The sequence below is a fragment of the Echinococcus granulosus genome, assembly GCF_000524195.1.
Source record: "Echinococcus granulosus chromosome Unknown EG_S00057, whole genome shotgun sequence".
Taxonomy (NCBI): Eukaryota; Metazoa; Platyhelminthes; class Cestoda; order Cyclophyllidea; family Taeniidae; genus Echinococcus; species Echinococcus granulosus.
The window spans coordinates 9,525-26,821 of record NW_020170437.1 but is presented as its reverse complement, the minus strand read 5'-3'; the positions used below and the strand labels follow the sequence as shown (position 1 = coordinate 26,821).

The 17,297-nt window shown below is 42.8% G+C and overlaps 2 protein-coding genes across 2 annotated transcripts in view; one reads left to right on the top strand and one right to left on the bottom strand. All coding sequences in view use genetic code 11, as the record gives it.

Moving 5' to 3' along the window:
- Positions 1 to 863: 863 nt before the first annotated feature.
- Positions 864 to 4,979, top strand: EGR_06439 (YTH domain family protein; the record flags this gene model as incomplete). Its single annotated transcript, XM_024495688.1, has 4 exons — positions 864 to 1,571; positions 3,189 to 3,451; positions 3,716 to 4,421; positions 4,947 to 4,979. The coding sequence occupies 4 exons, from the start codon at positions 864 to 866 to the stop codon at positions 4,977 to 4,979; spliced, it is 1,710 nt and encodes a 569-aa protein (XP_024349849.1).
- Positions 4,980 to 5,610: 631 nt separating this feature from the next.
- Positions 5,611 to 17,297, bottom strand: part of EGR_06438 (Ribosome biogenesis protein WDR12) — a gene marked incomplete at both ends in the record, with an annotated part of 12,842 nt that continues 1,155 nt past the window's right edge. The window contains 15 exons of the mRNA XM_024495687.1: positions 5,611 to 5,907; positions 6,104 to 6,364; positions 6,638 to 6,817; positions 7,298 to 7,547; positions 7,940 to 8,195; positions 8,706 to 8,997; positions 9,407 to 9,486; positions 9,586 to 9,810; positions 9,969 to 10,084; positions 10,123 to 10,226; positions 10,252 to 10,441; positions 10,480 to 10,547; positions 12,244 to 12,960; positions 13,605 to 13,870; positions 16,004 to 16,295. Coding sequence (XP_024349848.1) covers positions 5,611 to 5,907; positions 6,104 to 6,364; positions 6,638 to 6,817; positions 7,298 to 7,547; positions 7,940 to 8,195; positions 8,706 to 8,997; positions 9,407 to 9,486; positions 9,586 to 9,810; positions 9,969 to 10,084; positions 10,123 to 10,226; positions 10,252 to 10,441; positions 10,480 to 10,547; positions 12,244 to 12,960; positions 13,605 to 13,870; positions 16,004 to 16,295 — 3,594 coding nt within the window. The remainder of the gene's footprint in view (positions 5,908 to 6,103; positions 6,365 to 6,637; positions 6,818 to 7,297; positions 7,548 to 7,939; positions 8,196 to 8,705; positions 8,998 to 9,406; positions 9,487 to 9,585; positions 9,811 to 9,968; positions 10,085 to 10,122; positions 10,227 to 10,251; positions 10,442 to 10,479; positions 10,548 to 12,243; positions 12,961 to 13,604; positions 13,871 to 16,003; positions 16,296 to 17,297) is intronic.

The following is a 17,297-nucleotide window of genomic DNA, read 5'->3' as shown; positions in this document are numbered from 1 at the left end:
TATTCTTAAAAATTTTATTGATTTGGCTATTGGGGAATGCTGTCTGCAAATAGATATGCAATTAAGGAACATGCACAGACATTGAACACTATGACTAATTTTTTAGCTAAGCTATTTTGCTTTTATTGAAATTACGCATGAATGGATTGAGCTATTATCTTGTTTCCAAGTTATTTTTTTAGAAAAATATAATTGTAAAATTTTAAGAACGAATTTTTAAATATGTTTATGAATTAAACATTTATTTTATGTGATATAGTTGCAGAAAATCACTTTAGCTCTATTGAACATTGCTTTGTTTGGATTTTCCATTTGTCGATTAGGTTGTTGAAGTTGGACTTAGTGTTTGGCCATCGTGTGGTGCGTACCTTTTTCTTCGTGCTGGATGTCGTTGTGTTCTTAAGAGATCTACTTTTTCGTGAATACTTCCTTTATTACATCGTTGCCACCTGTACTTTATGTGTGTCCTCGTGGGCTTAACCACGTTTGACATTCCAAATGGTAGCTTGGAATCTATTTCTGGCTCAACGGAGTCATTGGAATACTTTAAATGATGGGTTCGGACTTTTTACCTGCCTCTCCACTTTGTGTTATGCGTGTGACTTTTGCTGTTTTGTAGTCTATTATTTGTTATTAGTGGGAGTTTCGACATTGCTTCTGATGTTACCATTAGGAGTCGATAATGCCTATGTGCATGATGCACCTTGGATCCTCTTTGCTTTTAAACGGACTTGATTACTTTATCATTATTTACTTTAAGATGCGGTAAACGGGCATGCAGCGCCAATTGACTGCCCTTAACTCATTCCATCTTCCAGCGGTTGAATGTTGCTTTTGTTTGCTAATTTGTAGAAAAGTGAGTGATGTATGGTTCCGGTGATAACTACTATGGTACATTAATTCCACCAATACCATATGATGTGGGAGAGGGTCGGAATCTGATATCGTCAGCTTCAACACGTTCATCCCAACCGACTCCGCCAACGCATATTCCTGTTGACTTTGCTACGGCTCTGGCTCTGGCCGCTGCTTCAGCTGCAGCGAACAACGGTAGTATGAACGGCGTCAATAGCGGTGGCAACAGCAATGAAGCTCTCGATGGGGAAAAAATCAACTACTGTTCGATGCCGACAGCAGGGCTAAACGATTACCCGACGAATTGCTACCCTCCCCCGCAATCAAATTCCCCAACCGATTGCAACGCAATGTACCTCTCTCGTGGAGCCGCAGATAGTGGGAATGGTACCTTCTATCCCGGGAATTCATGTCCTTATCAAAATGCACATCAAGATTGTGACACTCTTTATCACCATCCTGCGGGGAGTGGCTTCACTGCAGGAGACGCTCTGCAGGCCTCACCCTACAATGCTCAATTTGGTGAACGCGTTGGGATGAATGCCTCTCCCTACATGATGTACCCCAACGGAATCGCTGACGACCTTGTTGAGCGATTTAATTGTGTCAGCTTGAATGATGCAGTGGCGGCACAGCAGCCTTATATCTATCCCGCATCTCCACTGCATCAAAATGACCCACTAGTTGATAGTCAGTGGCGACATTTTGTGGGGAAGGTAATTGCTATTATGTGGGAGAATATTTGTGTGTGCTAGGTAGTTATATGTGGATAAATTCCATTTTGATTCATCTTCATCTTCAGATATTTGCAGCCGTTTTGTAGTTATCTGGCGACACCGGATCATCACAGCGTTTAGGTATTTGTGAAACGCGAGTTTGTCGTTACTAGGCTAATTGTTTTGCCTGGGATCTGCACGTGCCAATTTGAAAGTTTTTTTCCCTAGAACGTTTTAATTTGAGAATTCCACTTCAAATATCGCATTTTAATCTTAAGATCCCTGCCTATAAGCAAGATGAGAATTCTATTACTACGATTCATCTAAATAATCTCGTGTGGATAATTTTCGTGCAAGCCATGCGATTTATTTTGGAAAATGGGCTCCTCGATTGCTTTTGTACATAATCAACTTCATTACTACAAGGCTTTCAAGTAATTTCTTTCGTTAGAGGTAACCTGGCGTTCGAATTTACGGTCTTCTCTTGTTCTAAAAATAAAATATACTAAGCTGTGGGATATTTAGCTTTATTATTGAGAACATTGTCTTCTCTGCCCGTAAAAATGATCACATTAATTTATTATTAGGCCAAAACTGATTAATCTACTCCTGTGCGTATGATATTGCAAAAGGTAGCTATACACTACGGCCGTTGAACTTAGCACTGATTCCTAGGAAATGGATTCTGTGGCTTATTCACGGATCTTTAATGTGTTTTCCTGAAATGTAGACTTTCCGCCTCAATTCACATTTAAGCTTCGTGCTGTGGTGTTCAAATCACGATAAACTCCTTTGTATCCTTTTGAGTTGCGCGGTCACTATGGAAAACGTCATTTTTCACTGCTGTTTAAGCACTGTGAGTTAGTAGATTTCACTGCCAACTTGTCACATAATGGCATTGTCGGGTTGCGCTGATCCAGTGAATGTTGGGAGTATCGAACACGTTTTCTATCAGTAGGAAAAAAACATCTGGTTTCGTCCATGCTTGCTGGCAGGTAATCAGTTTGCAGAATGTCCACCTTTCTTAGTGCTACTATTCAGAAGCAGTATTAAATTCTTGGTCTCCTGATAGCGATTTGTTGGGAGTTTTGCAGTTACCCTATTTCGACAAGTCTGTTTAATGTTATTGTCTTTTTGTACTAGTACCTCTCGTCGTGCTTTGGAAATGTTCAATACATAGCCTATTAAAGTTGTATTTTCATTATTGATGATACCCTAGGTAAATGGCGAATGGATCTTACTTTTTGAATGTGATCAGGTAACTGGCACACTATGTCCATTACCCCCTCTTGGCCATGCTTCTGGCCTAAGTTGTACCAGTTCCAAGTCCCATTTGCGACCGAGTATTTATAACCAAATGAAGTAGAGGGCAGTAAGGTCTGGAGTTGATGCTTTTGAAACCAAAGTGAGGAATATTGCGAGCGATTTGTTTGGTTCTAATGTCTTTGATCTTTGACGTTGGTATTGCACGCATAACTGATAACATCTGGTCTGGTTTAGATTTGATGTTGGATTCGCTCCTTTTTGTGGGTGTCCCTGCAACAAATCGATATTTACGGAAAACTCTTTGAAACCCCATGGGTAATTTACACATCGTCTGTAATTCCTCGTTCGCAGGACCGTAACGGCTTCGCCTTCATGGGACCGGGAGTCGGTCGATTAGCTGATCGCTATCAGCATGATAGTGGCTGCTCGGGCGTCGCTGTCAATGGTGATGCCCATCGTAATTGGGCTCTCGGTGGTGTTAAACTCGGCAATAATCCTGCCGATGCATGTAGCTGGCCTGTCACCAAGCGGTCTCTGCACTTTACGCCAAGTGATATCGCCACTGTAATGGGAAATCCGGAAATTTCTGGAGATACGGTGGGATTCGGCTTCAGGTTTGTCATACAGTTCCCTCTTGAAGCACTGAATACACGTTTGTTAAACGTTTAAATCTGTATTGCTAGTTTGGTACAGACTAGTTCTGTCACTTGAAGGGGCCTGTGCGGAAGCTTGTCAATAACTGTTCCTTAATAAAATAGAAATATAAGGTACTTGCTATAGTGGATTTGGTAATCGGGTCTAACCACAACAAAGACGCAGTATAAGCATATTTTTGCACAAATGGTATAAGTACCAGAAGTAGACTATTTGCTCCTTAGGCACAATCGACACCGCCCTCGAGTGCAGAAGAACGGAGAGCGACCCGTTCCTTGTGCTCCGCGAGGCATCATCAGGGACGGTGTATATGAGCGTCTAGCCGATTCCAATGCGACCAACTTAGAAGAAGCAATGAATAAACCTTCCGGTATTAGCAGCACTGGGGATTCCCTTCAAGCTCGTCTCCTGCGTCAAGTCAATCCACCGACCTTCAATACTAACCCTTCGAGGGCTCGTTTCTTTGTGATTAAGTCTTTCTCTGAGGACGACATCCATCGCTCCATCAAGTATTCTATCTGGTGCTCAACAGAGGCGGGCAATAAGAAGTTAAATGCAGCTTACACAGAGGCTGCCAGCGCTGGCGTGCCTATCTATCTTTTCTTCTCGGTTAACGGATCTGGTCACTTCTGCGGAATCGCGGAGATGACCTCAGGTGTGGACTACGCGACCCGAGCGGGTGTCTGGGCACAAGACAAGTGGCAGGGTCAGTTCTCGGTCAAGTGGATCTATGTGAAGGATGTGCCCAATGTGGTGTTGAGGCACATCCACCTTGAAACCAATGATAATAAGCCGGTTACACATTCGAGGGATACCACTGAGGTACCATTGGAGCATGGGCAGGAGGTTTTGGAGATATTTGCCAAATACGACAATGCTACTTCCATTTTGAATGATTTTGACTATTATGAGCGGAGGGAGCAGCAAGAGGTAACTACTCTCAAGCCTACTTTCTTATTCATATATACTTCCGGTTATAAATAGAAATGGCCTTGTATAGGAATTTCGCGGACTGATAATGAATTGTGATTTGACTCTATTTTTTTCATCCATGACGAATCTAAGTGGTGCGGCGTTGCTGTGGTGCAAAGTTTGGACGATTAGCTAGATTGATAAATTATGGAATATGACCTCAAGGGTCATGATAATCTGCTTGTGCGGATTGTAAAAATTTACGCAGCCAGTGTTCTCTTACCTCATCAAACATAGTAGGGTGTTTTTTATCATTATCGTCTGACACAATATGGCTGATGCTCCTCATCAATTGAAAAGTGCTTACCAGTTTACACTTTCCTTCTCAAATTGTACCACCGGTGTTTCACTGCAGACTAACCTAGACAAACGTTGACCAGCCTATTTTGTCGAACTTCTACTCACTTACCTTAGTGTGGTCACGTTTTTTTCATCATTTGGGAATGTACGCCTACTTGATCTCAGCTTAATCGGACTTTTCAGCTCAATCGCAAGGAGACTCTTCGACGACGATGAAACTACGGGTTTGTCGCCACTCACTATTGATCAATCGTCAGCGACTTCCCTTCTTCGCCATCGTAGCGCCCTGTAAAGTAGCCCACCGTTGGTTGTATAGAACCACTACTCTTCTCCAAAAACACCAATTAAGTACCACTTGATAATTGATTTTAATTGATTGCAATGGATACCTTGTTTTACCAACTGGCTTCTTTCTACTTCTGCTAAAAAATTTCATTTCCCACCCACTCCTTGTCCTACTCTGCCCCACTTTCATGAACGCCTCGTCTGTCTATCATGTAACAACTGGCCTCTGCAACATTTCTATTTAGCAGAAAGACTGTGTACACCACTCAAATGCAAACAAGCGAAAGGGCTATTTTCGAAAGTTAAGTTTATCCCATGCCTTTTTTGCCCTAAACTCCGCCCTATTGTAACTGTAACACGCGCTTCTAATGGGACCTTTTTGTTTGTAAAGTGGTGTTGTTACTTTTAGCATTGCTTTAGTTGGTAGAAATTCGCTCTTAAGCAGCCTCGTAAGTCTCGCAAGCTGTAGCAACAGTAAGATAACACTTCTACATTGCACTGACGTATACATTCATTTGCAAAAGGTAAGTCCAGATGGAAGAGTTCGTTTAGCGGTGTAGTGTTAGGTAAGGGAGGCGAGTTGTTGAGCTTCGGTGCCAAGGAAACGGACGAATAGAGCACTGATCTCGTCCTCGCTTGTTCGTCTGGTTACTCTTGTATCCGCGCCAGCACCCAGACCGGATCGAACAAAAGCGAAGAAGTGGCGTTTTGCCTTAGCTAGAATGGCCGGTGTCCAGGTCTCTTGGTCAGCAAGTTGGAGAACCACATCCTCCTGATTTGGTAGAGCCACTTTCTCGTCACCTCGCGATTGGGCGGTAAGAATTAGGCTGATCACTTTGTTAGTGGCCCTTTCAACTGTCTAGAGTTAAAGGCAGCAGTCACATTTCCTCCCAAGAGAGGTCATTTCACAGGATTAGTAGGCATACAGATGGATTGTCAAGCCTGTTTACATTAAATCAGCAAATACAGTTGCTAGACTTAAGTTGTCAGCGTAGATGTTGTCTGGAGATATGCATTAATTCGGTGAAAGGGGGCATTTTAGTGGTATTTCTTACCTGGATATAGTCGGCAGCTGCAGATTTTGAAGGGACAGTTGACTGATTTGGCTTGACTTCCACGTTTGATTGAAGCAAATCACGGATCACACGACTGGCCAGATCCTCCACTAACTGTTTGAATTCCTCTCCGGGGTCAAAAGGCCCATCTGCTTTGGGCAGGCAGATCTCATAGAGTGGGTTGTCCCACCGCGAGGTGCCATTCGGACGTTCAAATCTATTGACAAGGTCCGTAAAAATCTCCTCTGGATAGCGAGCTGTCTAAAATCACCAATAACCGATTTCCTGCCTGGATCTCGGAATAAACTCGACAGAAACGAGGCTTTTAATCGCTGCAGTTGGAAGTAAAAGTTGAAAATGATGTGCCCCCGACACAGTCTTTTTCATCAAACAACAACCAGCGATATGCGAGAAAAGTGGTAAGTAATCGTGGACTTCACTCTTACGCCAGCTCGAAAAAAATTAACCACATTTTTGAGCTTTTTGCATAAGAACTGTAGGGCCAAGTAGGTTGAGAATGGACCTGAGACTCACCTGGGCGTTGTTTGCCCGGCACATCGCCTCAGGTGTTGTACAGTAGACAATAGCCTGTTGTTGCCGCGTGGCCTTTGCCACACAGTACATCTCATAGCGATATCCCTTGATGTAATTGTTTGCATCCACCAGCACACACAGTGCCGAACTCCCTTTCTTACCCGAGAGAATCCTATCCGTCTGAGAAAGGCAATGCAGTGTCATTCTTGTACAGTTGTACACTAAAATAGGCTTGCCTGATCGAGCATAGGCAATATCCATATTTTGCATCATTTTTACAATTTAAAGTGAGAATTGTAGCATTTAAATTGATCCAATCTCAATCATAAATACACAAACCGCGTTTTATTCCTAAAGCATGCTCACCAGCATTATTTAACTTGAATCAAAATATTGCAGAATTCTGCTCTGACAAGGCAGTTATTAAAAAGTTGGAAGTATCTAACAATTTGATATTTAAAAGCTCTTACACTGATGCAATCCTCGAGAAAAAACTCCAAAAAGCGTTAGTACAACTGGGCAAGAACTATTTGGCCCCGACATTGACGATGTGAGCACTTTAAAAATGAATTTTGAGTAATGGTTCGACAATCTTAGTGTGTAAAGCCTACACTGTCCGACATGAGCTGATATATCTACACAGATCCACCTTCAACATACCTGTGACTTGATCTGAGAACGGAGCTGTTTCTCTAGACTAACGTTGGCGAAGATGGCAACGCGAGGATCCTGTTCGCCGGAAATGTTGGCTGAGATGGCGCGTGCAATGGTTTCCTCGGAGATGACCTCCACTACGCAGTCCGGATCCTGCCCACGAAGCAAGCCAGCCAACCTCGTGGCTACCAATGACTTGCCCGAACACGGATACCCGCAAAGGAGAAGTAGGGGCATTACCGACCCCGCTGTATAACTGCGAAGTTGACGCAGCGTGTAATTTAATGGGAAATATCCACCACTAACGATAAAATAACATTTTGATGAAGTAGTTAAACCAACTTAAATAATGTGCGCTAGATAATACAACACTTCTCCCAGTTTTGTGGCCCGTTATTTGTGCAGGGTACTGTTGCCTAAGCACCAAACTGTTTCTCTGGTCCATTGTTCACATAGGGCAACCGATTTAAACCCAGAAGAGCATTAACACTTCAATTAGGAAACAAAAAGACAGTGATCTTAAACTTCGATGCAACCTAAGGAATGATACAAAAGCAGAGCAGACAATGAAAAAAGAGGTGAAATTCATACAGAATGTACAATTTATTTCGCTGCACAATAGAAAAGGGTTAAGTAGGATAGTGATACACTTTGGCAGTCCCATCGGCCGAGGCACTTAGAATATAGTGCTGACCATCCTTGTCAGGAGGCGCCCAATCGACTGCAGTGACAATATCCTGGTGACCCATGAGGTCAAAGAGCGGTGCAGAGGTGCGCCGTGTGTCCCACAACTTCACTATCTTGTCCACCGAACCCGTTACAAATTGGTCGGCTCGGTGTGGCGCCCAGGCTACCGACGTTAGCCAACCATCATGACCCTGGAACCCAATCTGAGCGAGAGCATCTATGAGAGAAGGAAAGGATGCGCCACTAAAACAGTTCAGAATCTACTTCATTGTGCGATGGGATAGTTGTAATCTAATGCAATAAGTTAGAAACAGGTGCTTAGAAGCAACCACTACCTAGGTTTGTATAAACTGTAAGCTTCTTACAAAGAGAAATCTTGCAAGTGCATTGATTAAGGGATCTCGTGAGGTAATTTGTCAATCATGCAATAATTGTTAATTCTGTACTGACGATAGTGGGTGAACGGGTTCGCGTTCCTACATAAAAATAGTGATAACACCAAATGCCAGACGCAAAGTAAATTTACGCATCTTAGTAACAAAGTCGTAATAAAATTCAAAATTAAGGAAATCACCAGTAATTTCCGCAATGAGGTAAATTAGGATTTAAAAAATAACAGCGACTGCCAGCTATCATGATGTGATCGCTAATGATGGGACGGAAGTAGCTGTTAAGACCATCACGATGTTCCCGATGAAAAGGCTTCCGAAAGGTGGAAAGAACACACCCTTAGCTCTGAGGTCATAAATCCGGACCTTGTTGTCAGAAGCGGCGACCAGAATACCCTGCGAGGCGACGGAAAGATCGTGCAGAGCACTACCCACCATGATGCAGCGCACCTCGCCGCACTTGGACGCAGCCGTCTGGCTGCCGCTCCCAGTATCCACGTCCCACAGACGAATAGACTGATCCCAACTGCACGAGATGAGCTTTGGTACGGTGGTCGAAGTGACACCCTCCAAGTACCAGGACACCCGGCTCACCATGTTGCGGTGTCCCGCAAGGGTTACCCGCGGGATCTGGCAAAAGCCATTAATACATTCAATAATAACTTTAGTATTCAAACAAGCTGCGCTTGATAACAGAACTTGCGGTTTACGAGAATATGAAAAAGTATAAAAATGGGACATTCACAAATCTTAAATCACTGGACACGAATAGTACCAGAAGTCAAATTTATAATCAAAAATAAACTTGAAGTGGCTTAACTGGAAAACTAACTCCCCTGTGCACAATTAACAGAATTGCCTCACACCGGTGGCATATGGCTAAAAAAGAATAGCCACTAAAACGGTGGCAATTATTGAACAAAGATTAGCAGTAAGGATGAACAGAAACGGTGAATTCAGCATTGCAAGTATATATTTTGGAAGAGAACGACGAATAAAGCTGATGGAGTAATTCCAACCTCGAAAAATGACGGCTCACCCGAACTGGAATTTTGTCTTCCGACTTTCGTTTGTGTGATATGCCGCCAGTCTCCATAACAAGATCAGTCTTATCAGTATCTTAAGTACAAGAATGTTACATAAGTTAATATTGCGTCTTAAATTCGTACACAACTTTTAAAAGTCACGCGAAAACCAGGAGCACGTTAGCAAGCTTACTGGCAGACCACACTTTAATCGTGGAATCATAAGAGGATGAGGCGAATAGATCCGCATTACAGCCAGAAATGGTTGAGGATGATGCAAGCGACATTATTGTTTCCTTATGGCCCCTGCACACAGCAACGCATTCAACGTAGGTTTTAGCAATATTCCAAGCCCAGAGCCGAACGAATTGGCCGAATCCGCCAGTGGCAAATATGGAGTCATCCGAATCTACAGTGCCTAAACAGCAGAAAGTTTAAAAAGGAGGCAAATCACGTTTCAAATAGCCAAGCCGAATATGTATTCAATGTTACAAATAAAGACGGAAACAAAGTCGTAGAAACAGACTACATATAATTCAAATACAACCAAAACTAGGCAAGATTATTTTAACTCACCTTTCTTAATCCATTCTGCGGTTTTAATCTGTTCCTCAAGAGTAAGAGTAAAAATCGGTTCGGTCCCTTTTACGTCTCGTAGCTGAACGGTTCCATCATAGCTACCTGTAATGATGCTTTAAGAGAGTTTTTAGTGCTTCCTACAACTCCTTACCAATTTTCCCGGCGCCTCACGCAACTTATGAAATCTTCATGAGCTATTTTGGAAAGAGCTTCAGGTGCATCTTGGCGTACCGTAAATTCGATCTCAATCACTTCCTGTTAATTTGTTAGGAAAAATGACAAAACTTGCCAATGTAATTTGCTTTTTTAAGAGGAACTCATCAAGTGTTCCTTCGATGAACTCATTGCGCAGAAGAAAATCAAAGGAAACTGAATCCGCTCGACCTTTAAGCAATTCTCGTAGAACGTTTCTTAGGTCATCGGTGTTTGATGATCGTGGGATACTTATTGGGTGTGAAGGGACTGAATACCTGAAATCCTAAGTGTTAACTTGCATTTAAAATCAAACCTATCATCCCGCGTGCGAAACGACACCTGCACATGCAGATCCATTTGGCGATTTGTAAGGTCGGCTGACTTAGTTAAAGATATAAACACTTTTTTGGTGCTTTAAATAGTGCCTCTTAATCATTGGAAGTATCTATTTCGGACATCCTAAATTAAAAACGCCAAAACTGCTCTAGCTGATTGGAGCTCTGGAAGAAGCTTCCAGCCACTTTTTCACTTCTTATACTGAAATAAAGAACTGTTATTATTTTAGCATGTTTAGTAGTGCATAGTTTGCGGGATCAATTTCCTTCGATGAAGGGTGGGTTATTTGGCTATCTATCCATCAAACCACTTAATAATAATTCGCATACTTCATGAATTTTTCCCTCCTTTTATATTGAACTCCTGTGGCTTTATGGTATTTGGTTTAGTGCTGGATCCCATCTTACGGCCCAGTTGCTTCGAGGTAATGTTGTGCAAGAGTGGAAGCACAGTGCCTCGAGTCTTCAGGGAGGTCATAATAGGCCATTCCAGAAAGGAGGGTGGTTTAGTATGGACGTATAGGTGAACCAAGAACTATAACTGCACCTGAATTATGAAGAGCCAGATTACCAAAATTTACAGTTGGACAAATCATTACGATACTTCATATAGGTGGCACAAGTGTTATTCGCAATCACATGGAGCTGCCTATACAACGGGATGTTCTATGAAGGCCTTCCACCAAACAGTTATGGTTAATCGAAAGCAGGGGTGTTTTTCTCCCTGTGTTTTAGAAAGTTCTGCAACACAGCACTTTACCCTACTATTCCAGGTTCAAATAGCATCGTCCCAGTTCCGTACCAATCCAACTGTTGCGTCATCGTTAGATCAGTAATTACAGACCCGCTGATTCCACTGAATGCGAGGTAATAGCCTTGATTATGTATCCGCCAACCTCTACTAGTTTTCGACCCACTTACCATTGTACCTTGTCTTTCTATTTCTTATGCATGTTGTCTAACATGAGAAAAACACCGACGTTGGTTGATTCACATCCGGTTTTGGTGAAGGACCTCCTTATCGTGGCCATTGTACCTCGCCGGGCGGTCTGGCCTCGGGGCCATACCATTGGCCCTAATACCTATTAGTCAAATATGCATATTACACTTAAGCCTAAGTTCCGAGGTGCTACAATGGCACACCGCAACCGTGGTAAGGTGGTTCGCTGAGCCCGGATTAGCAGTTGCTGAAGAATGAAACCGTGCAATGGGTCCTCGACCCTGCGTTCGGGATTCTAGTTTAGTCGAACATCGACCCGCAGAGGTAAAACACCACTTCGCTGCTATGTAAACTACAAAAAACTACACCATCAGATTCGGAAAGATCAAGCCTAAATGAGATTGCAAACCCGCCCGGCCAGAGGGAGCACACGCTCGTCTCGATAAAGCTTCGAAAATACATATGTGAATACACATGGAGCCGTAGAAAAGTCTTCGAATGCCAAATACTCAACTTCTGCTAGACATACATTACATGATGCCACGTGGAATACTCACGTGCAGTGAATTTATTGAAATGAAGCACATAATGTCGCACTTACTGTAACATAACAGTAGTCTTCTGATCTCTAAAAGTCCATTTAACACTAATTTTTGAAATCCCAATCAGTTAAAGAAGCAAGTCAAAACAGGTCTAAGTACGTTTGGGTAAATATTTAGAATGCATTTTCTCTTTTACAATCACAAAATATCGCAGGTGCAAGAAAAAGGTGGATTCCCAATTAAGCGGAGAGACTAGAGACCTCCGGTTTTGGTTCCGAATTCGGTCTGTGTCGCTTTCGGTAAAGGTAGGTAGTGACGATGAGCCCAACACCGAAGAAAATGAGCACCAGAGCCGATATCATAACCAGGAGGGGGAAGGCTTGTCTGCCCTGACGATTGAGTACCATGCCCCCCACCGCCTGGAGCGCACTCGCACCCACGGAACTCCCGAGGTTGACGAAAAAAGTGATGACTCCTGAGACTGGCGAGGCCATACTGACCACTCCAAGGCCCGTAGGAAAGAGAGGACTTTTGAAGAGGCCGAAACACACCGTGAAAGCCAGGTAGACGGTGCGGTTGGAGGGCGCGAGGTAGAACCCTAGAGCCATTGCCCACGCGCCCACTAGCTGAATCGCGAAGAGGATAGGCAAGGGAACGATTAAACTGACGGGTACAGTGACAACCCGGGCGAGAGCAAAAACAATCCAGTAGACGCTATTGAGGAGAAAGCAATCGCTCTCTGGCAGATGAGCGGGTCCTTCATTGGCGAAGACAAAGAGATACTTCGAGAAGACACGTTCGTTACCCACTAGAGCTGCGTAGAGCAGGAAGATTGGCACTGTTACATAGAGGAGTACCCTCGCTTGAGCTGCCAATGCTTGCAACAGAGCGAACTTTTTAACCCCTACTTTTACGTCTTCAAACTCCTCGGCAGAGCAGCTATCTTCGCCTTTTGATATGGTTGCTTCGGTGGTCTCCTTTGAAAATAACACATTTTTCAGTAATTAAAAAGTCATCTCGAATACGACACATAAGTATTGGAACAAGAATCGATAAGTAAGTGGTACACTGAAGCCCCAAAGCAGTGTGATGCTTACGTAATTGTAACAGGCAAGCGATATGGCAACGATATTCAATCACGGTAGGTCGAAATTAAAATTTCGAGTTTCCACACATTTATTTACGGGCTTTTCAGTGTATTTTGAATCTAGTTCACAATTTGCATTCCTGGATGGATTTCGTTTAAGATTAAATGTGGAGCAAAATTAACAAGAATGTCAGCAGAGCGGGGAATTCAAACTAAACATGAAGTTTTTATGCCTCACACTGCCACAACGAACCCTGTTATGAAATGCATGCAATCGTGACCTGCTCATATATGCAATCAGAGTTTACCTCCACAACTATTGCAATCATCTTTGTGCGCTTTAATGTACAGAAAAGCTGGCGGTTCGGCTCTAAAATTGTGTAAATCTAACCGGGAAGGAACTTAACAATTCTAACATTACCCTAAATGCGCAAATCTAAGCCTGCACTTTTGCGTTGTCAACGGCATTAATAACAGCACTGTCGCTTGCCAGGCTCACGAAGATTAGTCCGATCATCAGAAAGTAGGATTAACCTCTTTAGATGGTTGGCAGAAGCTAAAACAGCAAAAGAGACAGGCACAGCCACAGCAGAGGCCACCGACGATGAAGTAGGGCGTGGTGAGACTAATTATTCTATTCTTGACCACGGTACCGTTGGCGAAAACCTTCTCTTGAGCGAAGGTAAAAGATGCCAACAGGCCGGGGGCCACAGAAGCGCCTACGCCGTAGCCCGAATGCATGAAGTTGAAAGGTCCACCCGACTTCTCCAGCCAAATCGAATTCAGCAGCGGATTTCCACCTGTGTTAGAAAGTGCAACAAACTTCAAATCGGTAAAATTCATCACCAAATTAAGAATTGATAAAATTAACACCAAATGATGATTGGGTAGTGTAAAATCTAAACTGTAACTGACAAAGTAATGGTTTTGACATCCACTTTACTTAAATAACTTGGCTTGTGTGAAACTGCCCCAGAAACTCGAATGCCGCATACCAATGAAATACACGTTTTATAAATATTTTGAGGACACCCTGTCCTCTGGGATTTTAATCTTTTTTGGTTTCCTCGGCCACACTGGGTAAAAGTGCTAATCTTTTGTTCAAATTGGTAGAATTGGAAGTCATTGTGTCAACTAGGTAAAGCTTTTTGTGCAGTAGCTGTTGATTTAGATTCACTTGTGTCGATTTAAAACTGCATATGACATCTTATGGCGGTGGATGTTGAACATTGCAGGAAGAAGCGCCAAAGTAAGCGTGCGTCCTAAAGGGTGCGTTTAGTTGCACCAGGAAAAAAACAAAAAGTTTGCAATAACTTTTGGTTCTAGCTTCCGGCTAATACTGGCAACCAACACAGAAAGCATAGTTTTGTTCACACAAAACACAATACAGCAAAGAAATTATAGATAAATGACAGCCATTTTTCCACGTCAGAGAACGACTCCAGTAGTTGGAGGATATGCTGATACATCCAGAACTTTTGTACTCTATAAAGTAGCCACGCAATGCGGGAGCACAAACCCGCGCCCGTGATCGAAAATGGGGATTGTGTTTTACTGTTGCTTAAAACAGAAAAAAAGATTTTTGTATTCATAACTAATGTTTACTAGGAAACCTCAATCTCTTAATTCGATTGCAGAAAGTACGTCACAAGTCAGTAAGTACGAAACACGCAAAAGGCCTTACTTAATGTAAAGTAAAATTAGAGGTATTCGGAGGGCAGGACAATAAAGGCAAAAAGTGGTTATTATAATTAGCTGTTCGAATTCACACGTTGTGAGAGGTGAACGGCAGTCGCATGTCAAAGGAAATATGTGCTAGGCTTTGTTAGATAGTGTGAAAATGCAGTCATTTGGACACCGAAAAGCATTTCACAAACATCAATCAGCAATCAATCATAAAGGGTAATAAGGGCACGGATGTGTGTCAGCTGTCCGCTCAAGAATGACCCGCAAATTTAGTTTCAAGAGTTACTAGCCTTAAACGAAGTGTATTTATTGGTGTTTTCCCATCGAAAAGATTTACCAATTCACCAATTGCTACACAAATAGCTTTTGGTACAAGCTCGAAATTGTCAAGTTTCCCTCAGTCGTAGATAAAAGTTATTAATAAAATAGTCTTGTCAAATCGGGGTCAAAATATGGAGTAAACCGGTTGAAAATAGCAAATTCGTTTGAAGAAAGAATTAGCGCCAAAATACATTACTTCTGTCTTGTAACTTTAATGGTTGCACTGAGATGTCTTTAGCCCATCAATTCTAAAATTGCTGGTTTCTATTCTTCTATGAACGCAGTTAACGGCCAATAGGGATGTCAGATCGAAACTAGCCCTTCTAAGCAAATATTGACGCAGAAACCTGGTTCTTCAGAGCAAGAAATAGCCTTCAACATGAAACTCAAGTTGCTTACTAAGCAAATGTTGCAGGCGCAGGCCAAACATTAATGTGCTACTTCAACAACTCTCTCCCAAAGCTTGTACACACTCATTTTGGCGGAAATTATCAACCTAACCTTGCCCCTTTTGCGCTAAAACAGTAAATCACCTCCTACCAAGGGAAACTTCAAGAGTGATTGAGATTTTAACAGAGGCAAGCACGAGGCCCCAACAGCCAACGAGATAACAGGTGAGAAAGGTTGGGGACAAAAGCAGAACCATAAAGCAAAACAGGTGGAACTTTGACAGCAATAGCAGGTTTGTCACGACCTGAATGTGAGGTACTACTTGCGCAGTGAGCGCAGATTAAAGATACAGCTTCAACTACTACCCATCGAAAGCTCAAACCGGATCATTTCACGGTAGTTGTCAGCGCAAAATAAACTTATTTTAGCCTAGCAAATCGCTTACAACTAACAAGGTCTTATGAAAAGCCTTCACAGTTACTAACCGAGGAGGTGAGCCCACTAAAAGAGACAAAGATAGAAAGACAGAGACCTACTGGCAGTCATAGTGCCGTGAGCGCAGCCGGAGAAGAAGAGAGTGGCAGAGAGGGAAGCCACAGTGGTGCACCAAGGTACAGCGCCGATTGTGACCGCTCCGAGTACCAGACCGCCGGCCACAACGAAGTGTCGCCACCGTACAAAACGGTCAGCTAGGAAAGCACCCACCAGCGACCCGAAGAACATGCCCAACTCACGCATCGAGAGGCACGTGCCTATCTGCTCGGTATTCGAGTTAGTCACGTCTATGTACGTCTGCAATGAGGGTCCCAACACCTCTGCGTACAAACCCTACCGGCCAATTTGGGGATAAAAGATTATACATCCGTTTCATAACTCTGTTCAAGGCCTCTTGCCCCATGATTCTTCCCGATTTTTCCTGAACGTGACTTTGGTTTTCTGCTGGTTCTCTTTAAACCAATCCTTTCTGTAGGTTCGCCGTGGGTCTACACTACGTCACTCTTTGGGCTCTTCGCTAAACTTATTAACAATTCTGACGCTTAGAGGAGCTCAATTTTTAAGATTGTGGAAATGTAAAGTGGCGTTTTTTTTTAAATAGTCCTTGACACTTTTCATCAATTTTATTTCCTTAAATTAATAGTTGAGTAAATAATTAAATTAAAACTAATTAGGTGAACTTAATTAAACGAATATTCTTCAACCATTCATTCGTTTTACCGCATTTCCTTCCGGCATTCATTCATTTCCTTTATTTCAGACCGAGGTCAGAGTTGTGCTGACCGTGTAATATATGTCAGCCCTAAGAGGCCTCGGCTTCGCATAAAATCTTCGGAAAGGGTAACAAGGAAGAGATTAAGGACCATTTTGAATTAAAAATTGCACGTAGTACCACAACAGTGTGATAACTTGCAAACTAAACGTTATAATTACAGAGTGTTACCCCAAGGGATACTTCAGTCACTCCAGAAGCAAGAAAAAAATAGTATACGTTTTAATTACCAACCTTGCTGACTTGAGCAACCTCGTTTACCTAACATACGTTAATTCAAGCACAATTGCCACGACATTCGCCAGCATGACCTACTTTTGCGATGTAACATCAGCAGGACATATTGTGAGCAAAAAAGGATTTCGCTGCACTAACATAAATACTAGATAAATGAAACGCCTGACCTGTCGACAATAATGTCTCTACGCATTACTAAGCCACATTGAAAAGCAGCCAGATGAGTAGAACAGAAGCTCGTGTGGTTCTCAGTTCATTTCGCTGCACTAACTTCTGGTTGTAACTTTCACGAAATTGTAGGCTCTGATGTTCTGCATGCCTGCACT